At 38.2% G+C, this 25,630-nt stretch overlaps 1 protein-coding gene across 1 annotated transcript in view; it reads right to left on the bottom strand.

Annotated features, from left to right (window-relative positions):
- Positions 1–25,630, bottom strand: part of MYO1H (myosin IH) — a 65,148-nt gene that overhangs the window by 5,987 nt on the left and 33,531 nt on the right. Inside the window, exons 15-30 of the mRNA XM_075210914.1 lie at positions 25,296–25,342; positions 23,183–23,263; positions 20,683–20,788; positions 20,139–20,256; positions 18,954–19,067; positions 18,328–18,404; positions 13,875–13,943; positions 13,148–13,232; positions 11,630–11,789; positions 9,691–9,774; positions 9,473–9,566; positions 8,725–8,780; positions 5,024–5,159; positions 3,451–3,521; positions 3,268–3,365; positions 3,066–3,162 (exon numbers count right to left, since the gene is read on the bottom strand). Of these exons, the coding sequence (XP_075067015.1) occupies positions 3,066–3,162; positions 3,268–3,365; positions 3,451–3,521; positions 5,024–5,159; positions 8,725–8,780; positions 9,473–9,566; positions 9,691–9,774; positions 11,630–11,789; positions 13,148–13,232; positions 13,875–13,943; positions 18,328–18,404; positions 18,954–19,067; positions 20,139–20,256; positions 20,683–20,788; positions 23,183–23,263; positions 25,296–25,342 (1,493 nt within the window). The remainder of the gene's footprint in view (positions 1–3,065; positions 3,163–3,267; positions 3,366–3,450; positions 3,522–5,023; positions 5,160–8,724; positions 8,781–9,472; positions 9,567–9,690; positions 9,775–11,629; positions 11,790–13,147; positions 13,233–13,874; positions 13,944–18,327; positions 18,405–18,953; positions 19,068–20,138; positions 20,257–20,682; positions 20,789–23,182; positions 23,264–25,295; positions 25,343–25,630) is intronic.

Below are 25,630 nucleotides of genomic sequence, written 5' to 3'. Positions count from 1 at the left end.
CTGATTCCGTCTGGGGGACACTGCGATCCCTCCCTTCTGTTTTCTTCTGTGTGTTCTTGTGTGACTGCCCTTTTTATCTTGGGCTTGTTAAAACTAACTGGACAGGAAGAGGCAGGGGGTTTGTAGAGGGGAGGGGTTTGCCAGCAGTACTAAATTAACTAGTTAGGTGCCAACTCCCAAGCTCCCCTCCACAACCCATGGTAAGCAGTGTCCCCCAGACGGAATCAGAGAAACGGATTTAACGTAAGTACATAAATCCTCTTTTTTGGGTGAGGGTGATGCACTTATAGAAGCCAAGCATGAACTTATAAAGAAGAGAAGTTTTCTCTACTGAGGTTCTGCTGCATTGTGAGCATATTTTGGTGACTTGGGTTTGCTTAGTGTGCAATCTTTTTTCTTTTTATATTTATTTACACTTTTCTCCCCCATTTACACTTGCATTTCCTAGTGTGTGCTCCCTTTTACACCTTTATATCTACAGTTTCACACACACAAATACATCATCTGACTCACTTCCTCCTCCCCTACACCTGTACCTCAATCCCTCTTTTCCATTGCCAGGCTAGTATTTGGCCTAGCAATTTATTCTCAATATGGTGTGCAAGGCATATGAATGGGGGAGGGGAGGGGGGCAGCAGTGATGAGTTTAATCACACCAAGGAGATGGCCGCATGCCTGGCTCAAGATTCAATGGTTGGGCTTTCACGGGAATAAAGTTGTGACCATTTTTTGACCATTTTCAGACTGCCAGTATTTGCTTAGCATGGGGCAATGGGGCATTCCCTTAATTGTCTCTAATCAGGGCCGGATTAACCCGAGAAATAACTGGGCTACAGCCCAGGGGCCTCGAGCATCCAGAGGGCACTTGAAAGTGCCCAGCGGCATTTTTGATCGTGCGGGGGTGTCCCCGGCCCGATCAATGCTGCTGAGCCTGTCACTGTAGTTCTTCTGCGGCGCTCGGTAATCTCCTTACTGAGGAAATCTCGTGAGAGTGAGACTAAGTCTCACTCTCACGAGATCTCCTCAGTATGGAGCTTACAGAGCTCCGCAGAAGAACTACAGTGACAGGAGAACAGAGAGGTATGCTCTTGGGGCAGGGGCGGCGTGTGGCTTACAGAGGGGGCCTCATGGGGAATGGAGACCCCCTTAGCCCAGGGGCCTCTATTTCCTTAATCCGGCCCTGTCTCTGATGCTATCCAGTACCTTTGCCCCCATTTTGTTGCGGCTTAATGCTGCTCCATACCTGTCTTCACCCAGCATGCATTTTTTACAGAACTGTCTCCATGGACCAGGTAAGTGAAAAAATGAGTATCACTAACAAACTGTAATGGCATTAAGAATAGTGAAAATGAACAATACAACTGATAACATCATATCACATCACATTACATTTACATGTTAAATTCTCTTAAAGCCATAGAATTTCTGATCTTTAAGGAATTTCAGGCTCTCTAAACCTCATTGGCGTGACATTCTGGTTAACCCTGGATGAACACCGATATGTAAATTTAGTGGTCATTAAGAAGGCAAAAGGATAATTTTTAACACTAGGTTTCATATTGACCACTGAAGACGTACAGTTCTTGTTTGAAATTCACTGGGACAATCAGGTCCTCCTCGGGAGCTTTCTATTACTCTGGAAAACGGTTGTAGAAGCCAGTCCTTAGGACATAGCCAACTTTATTTGTTTTTGTGGAATGTACCAAGCATATTGTTCCTCTGCTGTCACCTCAGTAGCAACCCTTGAAGCTAGAGTTGAATTCCGGATCAGACACTCAGACAACCAAGGTCTCTGCATATTGCAGTGTAAAAGTGAAACCAGAAATAGGCGAATTTCAAAGTTTTTTTTTTCCCAGTGACTTTTCCTCCCTCCTTGATAGCTTTATCCCATACAAATACCTGGGGTATATTTACTAAACTATGAGTTTGCAAAAGTTGATATGTTTCCTATAGCAACCAATCAGATTCTAGCTGTCATTTTATAGAATGCACTAAATAAATGAAAGCTAGAATCTGATTGGTTGCTATAGGCAACATTTCCACTTTTTCAAACCCGCAGTTTAGTAAATATAGCCCCTGATCTCCTTTTAGCAGAGAACTATTTATGGATTTCAGTTTACTTCCTTATAATTGGGTTTGGATTTTTTCTGACACCATAGCATTGGCGTCTCTTTGCCAGACACTAGTAATCTGTCTGAAAAAACTAATCTTTTTTGCTTGGCTGAGGCTTAATTTAGTTAGATTGACCTGTCACCTGACATACACACCCCTCCCTGGCTACTGCACCCAACTTGACATTTTTTATAGAAGCCTCTCTCTGGACCCAGTAAGTCAAAAGTTAAGTATCACTCCTGACATTCTCAATGGTGATTCTAACGCCTCAAAAAAGACATGTAGAAATCTGAAAAGCAAGAAGTGATGTATTTTAAAAACGTATTTTGTATAAAGATTGTGATGTTGGTCAAGAGGAGTGCAAATGATAGCAATCAGCTGATGCTGTGCTTGGAAGAAGTGAATGGCTGAACTGAAAAGAGGAGAAAGTGAATGAAGAGGTAGGGCTGAAAACATGGAAACTATAGTTTGAAGAATTATTTCTATCCACATTACTACACAATCTGTGCTGGCGAATAAAGTGTAGGCTACAATAGGAAAGTGAGCCAGGAGATGCAATGTCTGAGGTGATCTGGATTTCTCTTATGCATAAGGGGATGAAGATTTGCTGAGGAACAGGTCATGGCCAGGGTTATTGTTCACTGAAAGTGCATTGCAGAGACCACATGAAAAGGGAACTAAAGAAGGATAGATATGGGATGTTTAGGAAAAGTAAGCATATTTGTGTTGTTGTGGTTCTTAGTATCGAAAGATAATCTAATTTTCAAGATGGGCATCCTTATTTAATGCAACCTTATTTAATTGTTAATTTAATTTTAAATGTTAACAAATGACAGGAGATCATGATTTCTATAGATGATGAATTCTATACGTTCAGAGTATAATTCTACTGCTTCAAATGATTGTGTATACAGTAGTCATTACAGATGAATGATCCCCAGCGTGTAGCTTACCACAGTCAGATGTCCATTCTTGGCTTTGTACACCTGTGTCTCAGCCCCTGACGTGAAATCAATAGCCCCTTCCTTGCCTTGGAAGTGAAATATGATGCTAGGACGAAAATAATGAATTATTTCACAAGCAATGTATTTCTTCTAATGTGACCTGTCTGTACAGTGGGTTTGTAGTCCGAATTCATCTTCATATATATATTACCTTCCTTTGCCTATTTTGACTGCATCTTGCTTAGAAGCCAGCATGCACAGCTTAGTGACTACTTCAAATATATGGTCACATTGTAATATAGCATCACCCTGTAATGAAGAAAATAAAGTCTTTATCCACAACTCATAAGTCCCTTGAGCTGTATCAGCAAAGGTAACAAGAACTGTCTCATACCTTCTGCTTCTTGTCCTCTGGAGAAACATGGATGATTAGGAATCCATCACTCAAGTTACTAACAGAGATTTCTACAAATATATTCAACAAAAAGAAATGAATGCCATGTTTAATATTAGTGCAATATTTAACTTTACAACTTGTTTTATTTTACTCTTTACTTTCTTGCAGTAATTATAATGCCACAATACTTTTTAATCTATTTTTATTTCATTGTTAAGTTGTGTTTCACTAGGTGAGAGTACCGTTTTGTTATCATTCTAAGTCAGATGTTCATTATTATTGTTGTTACCATTAACTTTTATTTATATAGCATCAACTTATTTTACAGAGAATGTTTATTCATTTCCATCAGACCCTGCCCCAGTGGAGCTTGCAGTGTAAGCTGTCTACCATAAAACACTAACATGAACCTACCAGTGTCTTTGGACTGTGGAATAAATTGGAGCCCCCAAAAAAACACCTACACAAACATGGAAACATGGGAATAACATACAAACAAATAACTAACTATGCATACCTCTATGTTTGAGATCTGCTACTAAGTTCATACTACACTATGGTATATATTTTTCTTGAGTTCCAGCACTCAGGTGAGGGATCTGTAACTGCATTCTTTTCCCCCTCCTTTCTCTACAGGAAGCCTTGATCCACTGGATGGTAGTTCTGTTTGAAAAAGCTTGTAAGGGCTTAATACTGGGAATTTCCTTTAATCATCCTGGCCTTGCCCCTTAATTAACCCAAGTATATCCCCATTGTCTAAGTCAAATCAGCAGGTGGCCACGTGGTGTATTGGTATGAGAAGGTATAGCCCTGTAATAGACCCTTATGACATACAGCCATTCTCAGAGGGTCCCACTATCTAAGGCCACTCCTGTTCCAGCCCCAGGAGTATGGGAAAACTAAAGGAAAGCGTGAGTCCCAGTGGAGGGTTGATGCCATTTTTGCTTTCGTCCTGGGAAGAGCTCCAGCTTTGAAGTCTAGACTTCTGTTGTACTGTTCTTCCTACATCTGTAGCTCCAAGGAACTTTGTGGGTCTTGTTGACCTGCTGAAGCAGGGAGACCTAAGGCTTGACCACTACCACACTGGTAGCGGGAAGATTATCAGGCCAAGCAGGTGGGATCAGCAAGTTATCTAGGTGACTCCTTAAGATAGTGGTTTAAGGAACAGATAATATGATAAACCTGCATTTATTTACTGTTTGTATATATTCTGGTGATTGTTTTTACTACAATAAATGTACTGTTGTACCTTTCTAACTGCTTTCATCTGAGGTACTGGCCGGGCATAGTATGGGCCAGATAAACCCGGTATCTTCTTATGTACCAAGCAATCCTTTATGAAAAAACCTAACTTACCCCAATATCTAAAGTACCCCTAGAGGAACACACACCACAGGTTGAAAAGACCTTTACTATATTTTATAAAATACATGAGTGAATAAATTGCTCACCAGAGGATGATAATTAAACAAAACATTTAAGGATGAAGACTAACCCGCCCAGGATCAGGTGGCAATACTGAGCATGCTCAATAGTATGATGTCTTATTCTACTGTTTGTTTTTTTTTACCTTTTAGACTTGAGTAGTCAATCTTTTCCTTGATCTTGGGTTGCTCAGTCAAATATAGTGCCGATTGTGTCAACAAGAGCTGGCGAGGTCGAGCTTTAAACCCATGCCTGTCGTACTTAATAGCTGCAATGCCATACTGATCAGATGGGGACAAGAATATTATGCAGGTCATTAGAAAATAATTCAGTCAGTCTGATGATGGAAGACATGATATTATACAAATATAAGTCCACTTAAATCCAGAACCTCTTTCTGAAGGTCTCTCCAGTAAAGATTATTGTGGATTGGTCAACTTTGAGCTTGTGAATGTATCATTGCTGTGTAATCAGCAATGCTGGTTTATATTCTCCTATTATAACCAGTCAACATTTATATGGAAAATGTTTGTAATCAACAGATTGCTATAAAATTAAATTCTGCATCCTTTAAGAGATATTCTGGAACATAGCATAACCCTGTTGCATTGATCTATCCTGCATCATGAACAATGAAGGGGCTTAATAAACAGAACATTGAATCTCTCACTGTCAAAATTTTAACATTTCCAAAGACAGTTGGCTGCAGATGGGTTTATTGTAGCATACAGTCATGGTCAAAATGATTGCACTAAAACACAATTTCCACCTTAACTTGAAACTAAAATCAGTATTTGGTCTCCACAATTCTTTCTCTGTTAATATTACAGACCATTTGTTTTTGATTCTGAATTTAATACTGTGTATTCTTTTGAATCAGAAACTGAAAAGAAATTGCAATAAATTGACTAAATTATTGATAATCTAGGATAAATATTTGGTAGCACAGAATTTGATCAATATAACTGCAGTCTAAGTTCCTACAGCCATGGATGAGCTTCCAGCACCACTCTGCTGGGAATTTGGTCCACTCTTCTTGTGCAAACTGCTTCAGTTCTCCCAACTGCTGTTTTCAGATCTCTCCACAGGAGTTCTATGGGATTTACATTTGGAATCATTGTTAGACAATTCAGAACAGTCCAGTTTCTTGCCTTGACCTTTGATGGAGACCCAGATTTCTGACACTAGATTTAACATTTCTCTCCAATATGGCTTCAAAATCTCCATGCACATGTTCAAAGTATCCAGTACCAAATGCGACCACAAAATATCATTGAACCTTCTCCGTGTTTGATTATAGGAAAGTGCTTATTTTCTCTGAAAGCTTCATTTTGCTTTGTGCAAAAATTAAGATTTATGTGCTTTAACAGAAAAGCGCTAATCTGTCCATAGGACATTCTCCCATAATGCATTTGGCTTGTTCAGGTGTGTTTTCACATTCAGAGAGGTTGGCTAGAGTACAGTGGCCCTTAAACTTCTTAATAACAATACATACACTGGAAACAAGAACATCAAGGTCGCTGGAGATTGATTTGTAGCCTTGATATTGTCCATGTTTGGCTACAATCTTCTGTCTGAAAAAATTCTGCCTTTCTTTCTTCTTTCCAAGCCCATTCCAGTAAACACAGTGACACAAAATAGGTGAATGAGACCTTTTCTATATGCCAGCCTGTTTAATGAGTGGTTATTATATTGCAGGCTCCTGCTACTCACCAAAGGTGAGCTCAGTTACACAGTGCAGGAGAATCACATGCTTGAAATCAAATTATTTCTAACTACTCCTAAAAGGTACCAATAATTTTATCCAGCCCATTTAAGGATTTCTATGTGGAAGAAGCTGCTTACATGTTTTTTATTTTTGTGTTTTATTCCATTGCAAACCAAAGAAATACAAATGTGAATACCAAAATATTATTTAAATTATTTAATGTAACAAACAATTCTAAAAGAAATGGTGCATGATTAGAAAAAGCTAAAAAGAGTGCCAATAGACCACAGCTGTAGGTCTGTGGGAGTCTGAACCCGCAACAAAGGTTATGCAAAGATGAACTGCTGATTTCTATGCTGTAAACTATTCTTTATTAATGGTAAAGTAATGAAGAGGGAGTACATATTAAGACTCACTGCTCTGCTTATTTTAGAGGAAATTTGCTTTAAACTCCACGGGGGGAATTCAATTGGCAACATTACTTTAAAAAGTAACGCGGCCTGCGCACTATTACCAATAGTGCGCATAATTACCATTAATACGGTAATCTTTAACGCTGGTTTTTGCTTGCAGCTCCCAAATCAGAGTTAAAATTACTGTATTAACGGTAAGAAATTTAGTGCCGAAATTTAACGCGGCAGAATTGAGCACAGGACAAGAGCACAGGACAAGAGCAACACTGGACTCAGCAGGACAGAGCACAGGACAAAAGCACCACTGGACTTAGCAGGACAGAGCACAGGACAAAAGCACCACTGGACTCAGCAGGACAGAGCACAGGACAAAAGCAACACTGGACTCAGCAGGACAGAGCACAGGACAAAAGCACCACTGGACTCAGCAGGACAGAGCACAGGACAAAAGCTCCACTGGACTCAGCAGGACAGAGCACAGGACAAAAGCTCCACTGGACTCAGCAGGACAGAGCACAGGACAAAAGCACCACTGGACTCAGCAGGACAGAGCACAGGACAAAAGTATAAAGCACCACTGGACTGATCACACAGGAGCAGGAGCACCACTACCCTACAACCTCCCTCTTCCCTGATCACAGCCCAAATGAAGATGGCGGCCGCAAGCGCCGAATTTATGACATCCGAGTCTCGAGAGATCCGACGCGAGACTTGGATGTCATAGCCTCGTTTCGGATTTTTTTCCCGGGCGGAAGTACCCGAACAGTGCTCGGATCCCGTCGGATCCGCACTGTTCGGGTGGGCTCGGATTAGCGGAATCCGAGCCCGCTCATCCGTAATATTAAACTGACTGTGATTTGGAACATTCTAGTCTATAACTGCTACTTTGTATCAACCAACATGTGGTTTCTATAATGCTATCAGAGACTATTACAATATGCTTTGATAGGTAGTGCTCAATCTATGTTTTATGAATTGAACAGGATTTTATGAAGTTATTACAGTTTAATATGGTATATTTCTTTATTATAATGTATGTTTATGTATATTCATATTCTCTATGAGAAGGAAACTTGTTTTTTGTTTTGTTTAGGGCAAATCAAGTTTTTATTTTAGACATTGAGAAGTGGAACGTCAAAATTCACTATTCCACCTCTTGCCTGTACATACACACGTTTTGCATTATTTTTTCCAATTCTGCCACAATTCTTTTTGTTATGGATAGCTGCGACGTTGTATCCATTGCTCAGCTTGTTTATAGAAAATTCTGCAATTTTAGTTCAGATTGCTTAAAAAATATTCCTTTAGCCGAGACTACTACTATATATGGAGAATAGTCAGATAGAACTGGTTTTGATACTGTATGCTTTCAGGAGCATTGTGTTCCATCCCCCTTTATGTACCCTTCCCTTTTTTTTTCTTCTGTACCCCGTTTGAAAAAAACTTATAAAAATCAATAAAAAATTTTACTTGTTAAAAAAAAATAAAAAAATATTCCTTTGAAGTTGATAAGGGAATGAAGGAGTAAAACAGAAAACATAGATTGTTTCAAAAGAAGACAGGTGGTAGATTACAAACATCTAGACAGCAGGTAATATATTAATATACATTAATCAAGCCAATACATCACTATATATTGAGGTTTTATTAAAATATATTCACCAATTACATAATTATAGAAAGAGATTTATGAGCTAGTTTTATAGAACTCTTTGGATTCCCTACCTTAATCTTGTCATGGTTCATGACCTGACGTGTCTTTGGACTAATATCCTGCTCACCTAAGTGGTAAAACACAAAACAAAATTACATTTTGTGGTCAGGAAAAACTGGCACAAAAATTAACTCTTGCTCATCTAAGACCTAGGGCTAGATTTACTAAGCTGCGGGTTTGAAAAAGTGGGGATGTAGCCTATAGCAACCAATCAGATTCTAGCTGTCATTTTGTAGAAGGTACTAAATAAATGAAAGCTAGAATCTGATTGTTTGCTATAGGCAACATCCCCACTTTTTCAAACCCGCAGCTTAGTAAATATAGCCCCTAATACTTTAACAAAGGCAAATAATACACTAATCTGTAGGCCATGTTAGGTGAAGTAAAGCAAATCTGTGTGGCTTTCTCCACAATCACTTGATGGCAGATCCAGAATATTTAAGCAAGTTAGCTTTGATCCTATACAATTCTTTTGTTTTGGCACCCTTCACTGCTCACAAAACTGTAAATGAAGTCACAAGTGATTAATGTTTTATACCTTTTATATCTTTGGCCACAAATATAATCTATATTTTGCCATATATTTAGACATGCAAAATCAGGACAAACTCCACCCAGAAACCTCTTTTGCCCCACCCCCTTTGATGTCCACACATTGGGACAGTTGAGATATATGCATATGCCCTATTTAATTGTCACTATCTAGACTGTATTCTAATATTATTCCTATAACAATACAAATACTTGAATCACACTGACTTAGCCTGGTCTCTTCAAAGGGTTGACTGATGCTTTGCTGGTAGCCTTCTTTCTTTCCCCGGAAAAGTTCACTGGTCAATACTTTTTGCTGCAGCTGCATAGTTAGAAAATAAACATTCAAACTAAATTGCGATATAAAAATTATGACAACTGTTTTATTACAGTAGTTTTTGGGGAATTTTCAAGGACCATGATTGGTGTGTGTTTCATAATCATACCTGCTCTGTTCTTTGAGGGGTAATGGTCCTGCAATATTTCCTAACCAAATTTCTTATGCAAATCTTATGTAGCAAATCTGAGGTCTGAAAAACAAGAAACTTCTCATGATTCACAAGATTTCTACCTACAAATGTTATCCTGCATTCAACTTACCATTGTGTGGAAATAGAAATATAAACACAGTTGGTGAAAGTAAAAAAACATGGCTAGCTCTGCTGTAAGATCCTACATTCTGATGATTAAGGGAGGGTCTAGGTAGATTAGGAAGAGAGGATATCTCTATTCTTGCATGAAGTGATCAGACACGAGAATGGTTCTATAGCCAAAGGCATGAACTTTTTGGGATACAAAATTGTGTCAGGGAGAGATATAAACTGATATTCATTTTAAAATATAAGAGAATAGTTGTTCTCCAAAGTAAAAAAGAAAAATGTAGTAATTTTTTAATCTTGACATATTCCCATGATAAAGGCTGAAGACAATGAGTCATCCTAGGATGGGTGCTTGAGGAGAGCCAAGGATGGCGACAGGTGCACAGCCCCCTCCCCGTCACATCTTCACCCTCAGTAGCATCCGTTCATGTCTCCGTTCTGCTATAATGTTCTGATTTTAATTAAAAACTAAATGAGTGAGAAATATTACCATGACCATTTGAAAAAGCCAAGTGGAGCTGCGTTTCAAAAACAGAGGAACATAAACATGGGGGAAGGTGAAGGAAGCCGTATTTTAAATTAAAAACAAGCTCGTTTTTACCAACCATGTATTAGCATAGTGTGGAAGGCAAAGGGGTCCCACAATTAGCCTAGAGCGGTCTAAACCCTTAATCAGGCCCTGCTTGCTTCCTTCAGCATTACTGGTGGTAGTCAGTTTCACGGTACTGACTACCCCGACACAGAAGACAACGACATGAGGATTCAGACTGAATAGTACAACGACTATCGCCGTTTTAGCCAAGTCGCAGTTGCTGATGACATCATTTTCTCCGCCGGCAACACAGCGAGTCGTGATCTGAAGTAATCTGCATTCTAGTAAGTAGTTTTTTTAGCAAGTCGGTGTACTATTCAGTCAGACTCCTCATGTCGTTGTCTTCTGTGTCGGGATAGTCCGTACCGTTAATAGGTACTACACCCAGCATTACTGAATTAGGAGCTGGCCAATTAAGTTGGAAACAGGGGTACTAGGATGTGATAACAATTCCCTACAGTAAAACTTCAGACTTATGACATAAGTTCTCTCAGATTTCATAAACTTTTCAGTGACTTATAGTTCACTTACATTCAACTGATGCTTCTTACATGGATTTTTCTAGTTTAGTTCCACCTTGATTAATTCCCTACAGCTACCATGCTCCATCTTAACCATGTGTTAACAGCAAAACTCTATTGTGCAGAATGTGGTCTTAAATAAAGTCTAAGGGGTTTACTATTGAGCAGTAGTAACACTGCAAATCGCAGCAATACATAACGCAGTACCACTGCTATTTGCTATGCAAGGGCTGATCTGGGAGTCATGACAAAGACCCCGCTCCTGCACAAACTATTTTTACTCTTGATGAAATGCAGAAAGTGAAATGCGCATGTGCGTCTAAAGTCTGCGCATGTGCATAGCGATCTCACCTGGCGGAGGCTCAAGCAAAGCTTTTCCGGCTTAACTGGACCTCATGGAACAGGTAAGCTAATGCCATCCTGAGATGGTGTTAATTTGCTGCTCCATACACTTCTAGCATCGCAGTTCCCATAGAGGATTTCTCCTGCATTAATCTCTTTGTAAATTGTGTAGATTGATGTTAGGCCATTCTCCGGAGAAATGTTTTCTCCGGGTTTATAGCTGATTGAAGTTTAGTAAATGGAAAAAATATAGGTTTCAGAATGCTGTATTATGTCATATTTCATGTAAGTATACTTCAGCACTTCTCTTATAATGTAGAAATATTCATACCTTTGTCATAGCTGATGGTGGGGTGAGCCAACTCTTGTCCAGGATAGTTTTAGGCACATGGTCCTTCAATTTCCAGAGGTAGTTATAATGCATCAGGCCAAGGAACTCTCTGTTTTCATCACCTGGAGTTTTATTCCGGTTAATAAAGCCAGAGATAAATCTAGACAGGTGGAGAGGACAATTTTTATACAACAAGTGCAGCCAATGTTGAGAATCGAGTGTAGGGATAATTTTCCTATTTGTAATGGGGATTCCACTATGAAGTAATCAATAAGAAAAAAAATGTAAAAATACAACTGAAATGTTATTTTGATGTGTAAAATATTTCAGTAAATGTAATATGTTTGATTCCCACCCAGTTATTTTGTACTCATACTGTACACTGATTTGTGAGGAGCAACGCTACATGGTGACTGCTAATTGTAAACTAAAACTAAGTAGGACGTATGAACATTTCATATAGTGACAGGTTATACATGTATACTCTAGTTGATATTTATCTTACATAGTGATAAAAGGGTACGGAAATAGTAAAAACACAGAATAGACCATGTACAGAGCCCACCTACTATTTCTCTGTGCTGCCATTGCACATATCTAGGAGATGGCTATAAGTGAATATGCTATAATGTTCTAGTGGCTACAGTGTGGCGCAGCAGCGGTAGGAAGTGCTTCAGACCCAAGATCTTTAGGGAACCAGCTGTGAACACGTGTGTGAATATCATGCTTGTGTCTTTCTGTACCACTGCAGAGGCACCAACACAGTCTGTGTGACATTTCCAGCAGTCTCATGTGATTTCAGGACTTGAAAGCATCCAACATACACCAAAAGGCCATGCTGGGACGTCTGCATATCTGGCAGGATCCAGATCCCAAGGATCTAGAGCCTTCCATGTGCACCATCTTCAAACTAGCTCAGAGTAGCAGATACCAGAAAACAGAAACACTGCCTACAGGCACAATGGCCAAGGGGAATGTGCCCTCATGCTTTGCAACTTTTGCTTTTATTTATTTTATTTTATATTTACTATATGGGCAGCACGGTGGCTTAGTGGTTAGCACTTCTGCCTCACAGCACTGGGGTCAGGAGTTAATTTCCCAATCATGGCTTTAGCTGTGGAGTTTGTATATTCTTCCCATGTTTGCGTGGGTTTCCTCCAGACGCTACGGTTTGCTCCCACACTCCAAAAATATACTTGTTGGTTAATTGGCTGCTATTAAATTGACCCTAGTCCCTCTCTCAGTCTGTGTCTGTGTGTGTTAGGGAATTTAGACTGTAAGCCCCAATGGGGCAGGAACTGATGTGAGAGAGTTCTCTGTACAGTGCTGTGTAATTAGTGGCGTTATATAAATAGCTGATGATGATTATTTGTTATTTTACTAAATTATTAAACATTGCCATAATATTGAAGAAAACAAGAATAAGAGATTTTCTTTAGATATTTTGAAAGGCAAAAAAAACCAATGAAAGATGGAAAAGCAAGATGGAATTAAATATTTTATTCACATAATCCTTACTTCCTAATAGTTTCTGCAGCCCATACCCGCTTCTTGACAGACCTGCGGGCTAAAACCCCTCTCCAGCACGATTCAAGCTTAATAGCTGTAAGACATAATGGCAGTGGTTAGTTGAGTGATCAGTAGAATAATTGAAATACAGGCGTACCATGTACTATACAACTTATGAAACGAAAAAATTGTCATAACAAAATGTCTATAAAATTGGGACTTGCTATAAATCAACACAAAATGCTGATACTGAATACTCCTAAACACTGCACAGCTTGGTTTTAATGTAGCCTTACTCTCATACAGTACCCATGGATTCATCTAATGATAGTATGGTTAGAATATCTAATGGTTATGATAGAGTTAAACAGTTTTTGTACATACAGTATAAAGCATAATCATTTCACTGAAAGATTGTAACACTTTCAATGTAAAAATACAAATCAACTAATGGTGCATTAAATGTTGCCTTAAATAAATAGTCATCATATTCATATGCTCAAAGACAGAGAAAAGCCAAAGTTTCATAACTGTTCTGTGGAATGTTCGACCCACGAGGCCACACTATGTGTTCTTCATTTGGAACCACCAACAACTGCAAGTAAGAAATCTGCTTTTGCCCCAGCTCTTATCTCCAGGCTACAAACTCATTTACCAACGTACTGATGAAGCTTCTTTAGGCTGAACATTTAACTGGAGAAAGGAAATAAGAGCAGAAATCCATGGGTCACTGTACCTGCTTTCTTCTTTTTCACATAAGCTCTCCTTCCTAAACACCCTTTGTATTTGGCTTGGATTTTTGAAACTACAGTTAGAGAAAAGATGAAAATTTAGGACACAAAAACAAACAAGAGATATATTGTGGGGAGTATTAAATATGACATTACAATATAGCTGATTGAAAGTCACTGTTATTTCTAGACAAAATTCTTATGTAATTTCCTTTGTAATGTAAAAAAAGCACACACAAACACATACATTACATATAGAAAATAAACAATTTTAAACATAAACACTGTTAAACATAAATGCAAGCCATTATATGTATCTATCTGAAAACAGATACAAGACATCATTGAAATCCAAAGAGAGCCACCTCACGTCGTTTATGTAAAAGGATTTACAAGTAGTGGTGTACAGTGATCATTTTCATTTGTTATGGGGAAGTGGAAAAGGTGATGATACAGAAATCAGAAAGGGAGAGGGAAGGAATAATACATACTGTGAATATTTAACATCATAACGTTTTCAATATAGAGTTAGTAATTCTTTTGTATACACCATATTCTTTCCTCGCACAGGGCCTGATTCATTAAGGAAAGTTAAGCAAAAGTAAGGCAAAACCATGTTGCATTGGAGGTGGAGATAAATTTAAAATGTGATGGCAGATTTATAGTTGGTGTAGGGCATGTCCTGGATCAACTTTAAATTTCAGTGTACAAATAAACGATCAGGTATTTGTGTGCTACATAAAAAAAACAGACAGTATTTTCCTTATGTGCAAAATAATAAACTAATTTGTACCCCTTGTATTGTAACATGGTTTTGTCCAGAAAACTTAAGTAAGAAAATTTACTAAATTTTTTAGCTTAAATTTCCTTAATGAATCAGGTCCACACAGTGTTTAATCACTGTGGTGGATCGATAATGGGATCATTTGTGGTTCGTGATTATAGGCTTTAGAATGCTGGTTTATCTGAAGAAACTTATTCTATAAATTTGATACACATCTGCAACATATTTGCAATCTTACATATTTAACCCCCGCAGCCATATTGTCAGTGCCATGTAATAGCACCAGCACTCTGAACCCACTGCTTATTCTGAGAGCCAAACTAAATTAAAAGTGAAATAAACACAAAATCACATTAAAAAACCTTACACAACTGACAGTGTTCACGTTTCAGCTTTGCAGATCGGGCACCTCATCCCCCAGTATCTTTAGCATAGTATCTCCTGTCTTAACTCATAATACCAAGCAGCTGGTTAGACCTAATTGGTTCACACTATACCTAATCAGTTCATACCATAGTTCTACCACTAGAGGGCTCTAATGCACGTCTAACCTCAGCTTTCCTACCAGTAGTCACATACATCGAATGCAAATAGAATTTCTATTGTAAGACCCCAATCTCATAACAGTGAGTAACAATTTTTGAGTGGAGTTTCCAATTATCATTTATGCTATACTCTAGATAAATCAGAGAAGTAAAAGGGGAATATAAACGCATAAATTTAGGCCCAATAAAGACTAGCTTTAAAGAATTCAAAGTGATTCTCTTCCTCAAACATGAACACATCCTGGAGATATCCCAAGCAATCACAGTTTTCAAAGCAAATAATAGCTCATGAAATTTCATATGCGCAACGCTAGCGGCAGCTCATAAAAAGCAGAAAGAAGCATGTTGGAGGGCTGAAACTTTAGAACTAAGCCCTGACTGCCAAACATCAGAGGAACCCTAAGAAGGTATGGTCAACTAAATCGAATCCTGTCTAAAAGGCTAGCCAAAACTCTCTTTTGACTAAAACAGAGATACTATAAGAAAGCTCCTCAATAAACACATAGCAACAAAGGAAAGGGTTTTAAGCACAGCTGAAAAGTCCAGAAGGTTCCACTACCACATATTACAAGAAATATTCAGATGCCCTGATTCATATGCTAATGAGCCTTTTTAATTTGATTATGCAAGGCACAAATGGACTACCACCAGGACTGAGATTATGCCTAAAACGATGATGAGATCCCAGTGACCAATCTCACTTCTTAATGTAGATATAAAGATATTTGCATTATTCCTAGCTAGTAGGCTAGGCTCTGTCATAGCTACTGTGGGTTCACCAGAGTTTCATGCCTGATAGACAGCCTTCAAACAACACTAGAAAAACCATTTATTTAATTTATGCAGACCGTCGAAAGGTGCTCCTGGTTCTGCTAGTGGCCATCAATGCAGAAAAATCTTTGACAAGGATGCATGGCCTTTTATGCAGCAGGCTTTAGCCGCCATAGGCATCAAAGGTACCTTTTGTAAGGGCATAGATGCTGTACACCACAATCCAACAGACTCTGTGCTTGCCAATGGCTTCTCTGTGCATTGGACGTATTAACCCAGATGTGCTATTGACTATGATGTGCTATTGACTACAACCGCCTACACCTATCCCAAATTAACTCTGAGAATTTCAGGTTTACCGTGAAATTTTATAGAATCATTGTAAAGAATTTGGAAATTCGTGACTTGAATATACCCTTTAAACAAATACAGACCATTAACCATAATCCAATTAAAAATGTAGAAAATCAGAAAATCGAATATTTAGGAGTACACCTAATGTAATACACCATAATTAATAATCAACTATATATAATAAACTGTATTCAGCAAACTTTCCTCACCTCTTGGATTAGATTAAAACAAGTCTAGTGGTGTGCAATAAACCTATCATATCTTGGCTTTCTAAACTTATATATTTATGGCAGACTCAAAGTCCCAAAGATCTGATGCAGAACCTAATCTAAATTAATTTGGACTGGCAGGAAGCCCAGGGTCAAGAAGAGTATCCTGCTTAAAAATTTGAACAAGGGAGGTTAAGATGTCCCAAAAAATATTATGGCACACTCTTAGCCAAGTGCACACTATGGCATTCACCACAGTCGCTCAGAGTCTGGACAGGGATAGATGCTGACCTGTCCAACTTATTTTCTACATATACACTGTTGTGTATAAAACCTAAAAATAACTCTACATATGTGAGAATAATACCAACTATATCACTCTCACTATCTGGGACCACGGCACCCAGGCTTATCAATTACATTCTGATCCACCTCTATTTGTTTAGTTATGGAATAACCTAGCATTTGCACCAAGATTGCAACATTGACACAATCAATAATATATGGTCAGTCAACGGCATGGAGCATATAACAGCTATATTGTGCAACACCCCCAACAGGTTTACATGTACTTGAACATTTAGACACTCTTTGAAAACCCATCTCTTTCTTAGAGGTGACCTTATCCCCGATAACACTATTCACACTAATGCACCCTCACACCTGTCCCAATCTCCACTCTAAGCCACACTCACACACTGTGCCCTCTTCTACTTAGAATGTAAGCTCTCTAATGAGCAGGGTCCTTCATACCCTTTGTTTTCATGTCTGCTTTTATTTTGCATGTCCCTGTTTTATGTATGTACTGTTTTCCTTACTGTGTGGCGCTGCGGAGCACTGCGGCGCCTTACAAATCTACGATAATCATAATAATAATACAACTTGGTCTCCCTTGACGAGAACGAACTTCCACTCCAAACCATTTGAGCTCACCTCCTATTCCCTACCTCCCATAGCCACCAACATTACTCCTTCTGCCTTTACCCTAATAGTTTCCCCTTAGTCTGACAATTCCAACCCCTTCCTTTCCCTTCTTTCTTTTATATTTCAGGCATTATATGTTGTTCTTTGTTCTTAAACCTGCCAATGTCTCTAAAATCTTCTTCTGGTGACAGGCGATTGATTCACTTTCAGAACATTGATTATTTGCCATTTAAACTATGGTTTCCATTTTTTATCTGAGATGTTTCTTTAGCGTTATGATGTTATTAAATATTTGCAGTATTTATTCCCCTATCTCCTTTCCTCTCCCTTTCTGATTTCTGTATCATCACCGTTTCCAATTCCCCATAACAAATGATATTAATAAATAGTTTATTAAGCAAAAATAAAAAAATAGCACTGTCCATGAGAAATGACGACACAGCACATTCAGTGACAATAGTTATTGTACATGTAACTTACACAGATCATGAAGGAGGTGATGATACAAGCTCACCAGTTTATACAATTTATTTGCTACATAACAAAGACTTTTCCACATTTTATTTACTATAGAACTAACATTACCAATTGGCTATAAATATATTATCTTTACTTTCAGTGACTGATATTAATATTTTGAAACAAAACCAGAGGTGAGTGCATCTGATTTTAACTGCATGTTAATGGTGTTTAAAGCATATAGGTCAGTGTAGGACCTGCATATAATGAGGTGCCCTTGATGTTGGGATGCAGGCTTAAATGTTTTGATCAAAATATGAACTAATACCTCATGTTTTCGTTTTGCTAGACACACACAGATATGCAGTGTAAAGGATAAGACAACTGTCTTTTTGTTTGATATTAATATTACCCAGCTGATGCTTCTTCAGTTCAAATGAATCCACAGTGGAAAATAAAGTACGAGGAAAACGTATAAAGAGCTTTGTTCTGAAAGAGAGTACAACACATTAAATCAAATATTTCTGATTTATAGACCAGCAAAGGTTATGGTTTGTTCCTGAAGTGGCAGAGAAAATGCACAAATCTAGAATCTAGTAATGCTGATAGGCTCAAAATATAATTAATATATATTAAATAATTGCAGTAATTAATACTATATTATATGTACTTGGTTTTATAGCTTGCAGAACCCTGCTAAATTTGCCGCTTCCACCAGTGGTAATTAACTGGTATTATTTTTCCACTGATTCTCTGCTCTTATCACTTCTTACATGGTGAACTTTAGACAAAACTTGCATGCAGCTGTACTAAAGAAAGGGATAATGTGCGACTGGTTAGCATTGATGGAGAGAAATATTAAATGGGTAAAAGTGGTTAACTCTTTAAAATTAGGAAATGTGTCATGAGTTTTTGGTGCCTTTTTATGTAAAAAATGTGACTGTAATGTTCTTAAATACCCTTCTGCCAAGTCGCTATTTAATTGATCAAAGCCTGAAAACAAATGTATCCTTGGTTTCGACAAGCATGGTTATCTACCTTCCCAGCTTGTACTCATTGGGCTGGTAACCAATGTGCTTCACCAGTCTCTCAACTCCTTCTCGGGCAGGTCCAGCCCAGTTGGGCCAAGTTTCTGGACACAATGATTTGTACCTGCAGCACAAATGAAAGATACAATTTTACCTGTTGTATCTAAAGCAAAATCGCATCCTGCGGCTCATTTACTAATTGCAGAATATGTGACGGACAATCACTTTAAATTTTGCACAAAAGTATTAATTTAGGCGCCTAGCACATACTGTACATAAGTGCATGCAGGGGCAGAACACTACATCGCTGGGTTCCATAGCACAATTTGGGGAGGGGGTAATACTGTCCATCCTCCCACAGCCTCTGTTCTGCTTTCCTGAGCATGCATGGAGGCTGGGGTATGCACCACGTTAGGGCTTCCCTGTGCATGCTCTGTACTGTTAGTGGGTGCAGACAGGGGTGGAACTAACGCTGATGGAGGGCTGGTGGCAGCTTTCACCCCTTCCCCCATCTTGGGAGCGTCTGCCACTAGTTACATGCTCACATTCTGTATTGGAAAGCATTCCATGTTTCATACCAAAATTCTGTGCAACCACTTGCGGGATTGTGTACCTAGAAGCAAAGCTTTTTTTTATTAATACCAGAGATCTGTTAGGGAAATTAATAAGGCTCTCTAAACAGCAAGGTGTCTATTTGTCCGTGTTGCTGAATTGCAAATACTGTTAAAATGTCTAAAGATACAAAAATTGACTAATGCAAATATAAAGGTTATCAAGTTAGCAAAATTTTGTGGTGCGATTAGCATTAAGGGCAATTCAAAATTGAGCACTGAAACAGTCATAGTGAAAACAGCAAGTAAAGTAAGTGTTAGTCACAAAGAGGATACTAGACTTCTATAGCTCATAAACCTGCTGTTGTTGAATTATTATAACTACTAAGAGCAAAGATGGACACTTAGCTTTTCTGTGACTTTATTAAATAATGCTGAATAAATATAATTCTTCTTCCATTACTCCCTGTTGATTAGCCAACTATAGAGATAATGTTTTTAATTGAATTCCTAAATACCTCATGAGATTTTTTATCCAAAGAATAATCCGCAATCCATAATAGTGAACTAAAGGACAAAATCTAGTATCTGATTGAATTACATGGTACACACCTTTCTATGTCTGCCGCAGTACATAAATTTACCTCTGCAGGAATGTCTCATATTTTCTGCGGTAGGCAAATCCCGCTCTTCTGACTCGTAAATACTCCATTAAGCCCAGGTATTTCACCTGGTGGCGGACCAACATATCATCAAATTTCCCTGTGACCAACAGATGCAAACATTTAAAAGATATGGCATTTATTATTGGGCATCAAAATAAGGTTGGGATCTGCTCACCCAATGAGAAATAGACTTTAAGTTACTATAGTGACAGCCAGTGCTCATCCATGACTCTAGGTGTCTGTGTGTGTGTGTGTGTGTGTGTGTGTGTGTGTGTGTGTCTGTGCAACATTCCAGAGTTTGTGCTAGTAAATTACTTTAGTGTTGGAATTATATTTCAAGTTAAAGAAATACATATCATCTATATGTTAACAATTCACAAACCGACAAATGAATGAAGTTCATTGTTAAATATTTTCATCCATTCCAGCCAGTGCTACTTGTTTGAATTGTGCATAGTATGACTATGAGCTGTGATCGTGGATACTGCACACAGCTAATGTTTCCTTTACATACTGTTCTTACCTGGCTGCTTAGCATTGTTCGGCTTGATACATCTAATGTATGCTGGTTCCTTGGACATCAGGATTTCTATGAGGCATGACAAACTGTTCTTGAACTGAGTGGTTACCTGGGAGGACAGGTAAGGGTGGATATGTATTAAGGAATTAGGTGCTGTCATTTTGCATTTATGCTTTATACCTATAAATATATTGTGCTATCACATGTACATTATATAGAGCTTTACAGATAGAAATTCTGGGGTATCTCTTTGGTAAGTTAGCTCTCAATTTAAAAACACATATGTATGGCCCAAATATATGGGACTCTCATTGTTTAAAGTAGGACCACCCTATTAGCAAAAGCACTGTGGAGTGGTGGGTGGCTTCAACATACATTTGCAAATGTGTGCAACTAAGACTTTTGCATTTTTATCTACAGTAGAAATAGCAGATCTGTTGCTGGCTATAGCAGTGCGCTGGGGATATTTGTCTGTGTTTGTTTCTTTTAGGATAACCCCACCCTTTCATGCACCTGATATAGCTTATAAATTGATTTGAGCAACTTCCATTTTCTTTATTTGTCTGAGAGGCATGTTGATGTCAGTAGCTGAGGGGGAGTGCTGACATTGGATTGCTATTTGGAGGCTTCTGGGGTACCTCTTTGGTAAGTTAGCTCTCAATTTAAAAACACATATGTATGGCCCAAATATATGGGACTCTCATTGTTTAGAGTAGGACCACCCTATTAGCAAAATCACCGTGGAGTGGCGGGTGGCTTTAACATACATTTGCAAATGTGTGCAACTAAGACTTTTGCATTTTTATCTACAGTAGAAATAGCAGATCTTTTGCTGGCTATAGCAGTGTGCTGGGGGATTTGTCTGTGTTTGTTCCTTTTAGGATAACACACCCTTTCATGCACCTGATATAGCCTATAAATTGATTTGAGCAACTTCCATTTTCTTTCTTTAGATAGACATACATAGTAAGTTTATATCAGTGATTTCCACTCACAGAGCTCCATTTTATTAACGTGTAAATAAGAGTGAATCAGCAGACTAGCTTCCTCTATGTCCCCTTTTGTTTTTTACTTTATCCTATTCTATTGCAGTAAGTTCCACCTTCTAGTCCTAATTTGTTTTAGGAGCAGACTTCTGATGTAGAGCAAATGAAACACTTATCTCACCTCAGACCCCTGATTTCACAGTATGTTCAGGGGAATTATCAGGACAAAATCATTGCATGCAGACAATAAACAGCATTAACTTGGGGGAACAAAGTCCTTCAAACTCAGTAACAAAGACCTTGCACAATGAGAAGAACTATAAGGGCTAAGTATAAAGTTACATGAGGACGTTGGTTATATTATAAACTACATGTCACCATAAAATAAACCCTTCATATCCAAGGACATTCTTACTCCTTAATATCCAGGGCTGCATATTCCAGGAACAATCGTTTTGATTTTAGCAATGAGAATTTTTACGCTGCAAATCTTTCTCTTGGGCAACACTTTGAATAATCATAGAGATATAATACAGTTACTGTACAGGTGTAATGCAGTGGAAGCACTGAGGGGAAAACACATAATAGTTTTTGTGTTTTCCATTCTTATGTTGGGTGGTGTACAGTGCATGTTTTATAAAGGAAACATGCATAGGGTAGGGAAGTGCATGTCACCATCACTCTGCCATGGACATTTGGTAGAGTGAAGGGAGGAGGTAGGTTGGACTTCCATCCTGCAGTCTCCCTGTGATGTCCATGTGTATATCCCTTGCACTTCTTTTTTTTTATTTTTTTAAATATTTATTTTTGCAAGGTCAGATAACATTGTAACCAACATGCAGAGAAAACAAGCATATAAATGAATAGAGAGCATGAGATACGACCAGCGTATTATTATAGTAAATCTATGCAGAGGTGTCAATTGTGTACATTGAAAGTGATCAAGGATTTTAAAAGGTAAGATAGAGAGAAGAAAGACACGAAAGAAAGACATGAAACAAGGAGTAAAGAAGGGAAGAGTACATCATAGTAGAGTAGGCAGGAAGGGAAGAGAGGGAGAGGAAAAGACAATGGGAGAAGGGCGGACTAAAGGAGGTATAGTGTCAAGTGAAAGGAGAAAGAGCCTGAAAGAGCGAGAGCCATGGGTTCCAAGCTTTGGTGAAAGATTTAGATGACTTATTAAGGATGCTAGTCATGTAGCCTGTAGTGATGGTGGAGACTGCTGCCGCCAGTCCGCTGCAATTTGGCAGGTAGCTGCCGACAGAATATGTCTAGCCAGCTTATTCTGATGGCGCACCTCTTTGCAGTTCTTATAGGGAAGGATATTACAAGCCTGTGGTGCAGCTCTGCTCCATTCAACACCAGGTGAATAGAACAATGCAAGTACTGGGTCAACATGGTAGGATTGCATATGATTCAGCACAATGTTGATGAAATATGAGAAAATGAATTAGAGAGTTGGCTATGGAGCCATCCAGAATATGTATTTGTGGTGGTAGGTGTCTGTGTCCACTTACAGTCTCAGGTCGCTTCCTGTTGTCCAGTTCTGATGCATGAAAACAATCCCTTAAGATATAATTTTTAGATTTTATAACCACCTGAAAAAAGATGAGTTAGTGAAAATATACACTATACGTACACTGCAGAGGAAAATATACACTATACGTACACTGCAGAGGAAAATATACACTATACGTACACTGCAGAGGAAAATATACACTATACGTACACTGCAGAGGAAAATATACACTATACGTACACTGCAGAGGAAAATATACACTATACGTACACTGCAGAGGAAAATATACACTATATGTACACCGCAGAGGAAAATATACACTATACGTACACCGCAGAGGAAAATATACACTATACGTACACCGCAGAGGAAAATATACACTATACGTACACCGCAGAGGAAAATATACACTATACGTACACCGCAGAGGAAAATATACACTATACGTACACCGAAGAGGAAAATATACACTATACGTACACCGCAGAGGAAAATATACACTATACGTACACCACAGAGGAAAATATACACTATACGTACACCGCAGAGGAAAATATACACTATACGTACACCGCAGAGGAAAATATACACTATACGTACACCGCAGAGGAAAATATACACTATACGTACACCGCAGAGGAAAATATACACTATACTTACACCGCAGAGGAAAATATACACTATACGTACACCGCAGAGGAAAATATACACTATACTTACACCGCAGAGGAAAATATACACCATACGTACACTGCAGAGGAAAATATACACCATACGTACACTGCAGAGGAAAATATACACTATATGTACACTGCAAAGGAAAATATTCACTATATTGTACTTTGTCAATGTAAATGTAGTAAGTTAAACCTGCTTAATTACAAATAGACATATATGACAAAGTTGACATTATGATGAAGGTATTTTTTTCTTTATATGTCCTCTATTTCAATTATTCAAGATGATACCTGCAGAAAGGCCCAGATTTGTGGAATGCCAGAAGCCTGAGCCTAGGGTGGCAGAATCGTAGAGGAAACAGCATGTGCTTTGCAACTATACATTGTTATTTCTTACTCTATATGTATCCGCACTGTAGAGGACATAGGTATATGGGGCAAACATATCAGCTATCATCTGAGTATTTCAATTATTTATTTCATACAGAGGATGGTGTCAGGAAGCCCTGCTGCAATAGGAAAAGGAGGCACTGGTAAAGCAACGGGGCTTTTGCAAACAGCTATGTGTGTAAAATTGAAAGTGAACTTGCAATAGCAAAAGTTTAGGGTTGCTTGCAAAGCATACTTAGAGGTGTTCTTTATGAAACCAGTCTATAAAAGATGGCCTAATGCAGCTCCACTCACCAACACACCAACTCTGAGATACTTTTAAGTATATTTGAAAATGAATGATAACAATCAGAACACAATAATAAATAATAATAAACACAATTGGGTAACTTAGCATTACAATGCACTTGTACAAACATGTTTTGTTGCCCCACTCCCAGCAGTTGTTATGTGGTATGAGGCCAAACAAGAAACAAATTGCAATGGACACTATGTTGCAATCTTGTATTTCCCAAACTTAATTTCCTTCTAGATGCAAGTATCTGGTCATATTATGGCACTGGTCACATTACGGTATAGCAGTCATGGGAATGTATATGACCATATGCAGATATACTCCTCTTTGTAGTTATGGGAATGATTTGGGTCCCCTAATTACTTTTTACTTCAGGTACCTGCAACTGAGGCACAGCCTTGGACCCTGAGTTACACAACTACCATTCAGTTGCTACATTCACTTCTAAAATGAAACTTGTGATTTTTTGAATAATGAAATAAATGTAGACAAATACTGTGTATACTCTATCAACAAACATGTATTCTTCATTATTCTTATGTGTATTTTGAATGACAACATTGATAAAATAAATGTAAAAATATGTTTTAGTGTGATGGTAACAATAGCTATAATTTTAAATGTGAAATCCCAATTGAAGCACTGTGAGTTTCAGGTATTTATGCACAAAGACAATGAGAATTATTTTTTTTGCTAATTGCATGAACGTAATGGATATATAAGAAAAATATTCACATATGGCAGCTTACCTCTTTTAGATTCCTGTACAGCAAGTCGTTATTTTTTTCTAAAAATCCTAAACAAATGAATGCATTGAAGAATTTTGGATAAAAAAAACAAAACATATAAATCCCCATTATCACTATCACCAACCTTCATTTCAGTTAAAAAGATGGAATTATGAAAAAGTATTGTTTATTCTTTAATTTGTGATTCCCATACTCAACAGTGTTTGTAACTAGAGACAGACAAATAGATTAATCGGATTCTGAAATTTGGAAACCAGTCTCAATGGTCAAAAATATTGGCCAATATATGACACACAGTGGATGAGAATCCGGCTACCCAATTACAAAGCAGCATT

The sequence above is a fragment of the Mixophyes fleayi genome, chromosome 1 (genome assembly GCF_038048845.1).
Source record: "Mixophyes fleayi isolate aMixFle1 chromosome 1, aMixFle1.hap1, whole genome shotgun sequence".
Taxonomy (NCBI): domain Eukaryota; kingdom Metazoa; phylum Chordata; class Amphibia; order Anura; family Limnodynastidae; genus Mixophyes; species Mixophyes fleayi.
Note: the sequence above shows the minus strand (reverse complement) of the source record. Positions and strands in the feature narration are given on the sequence as shown.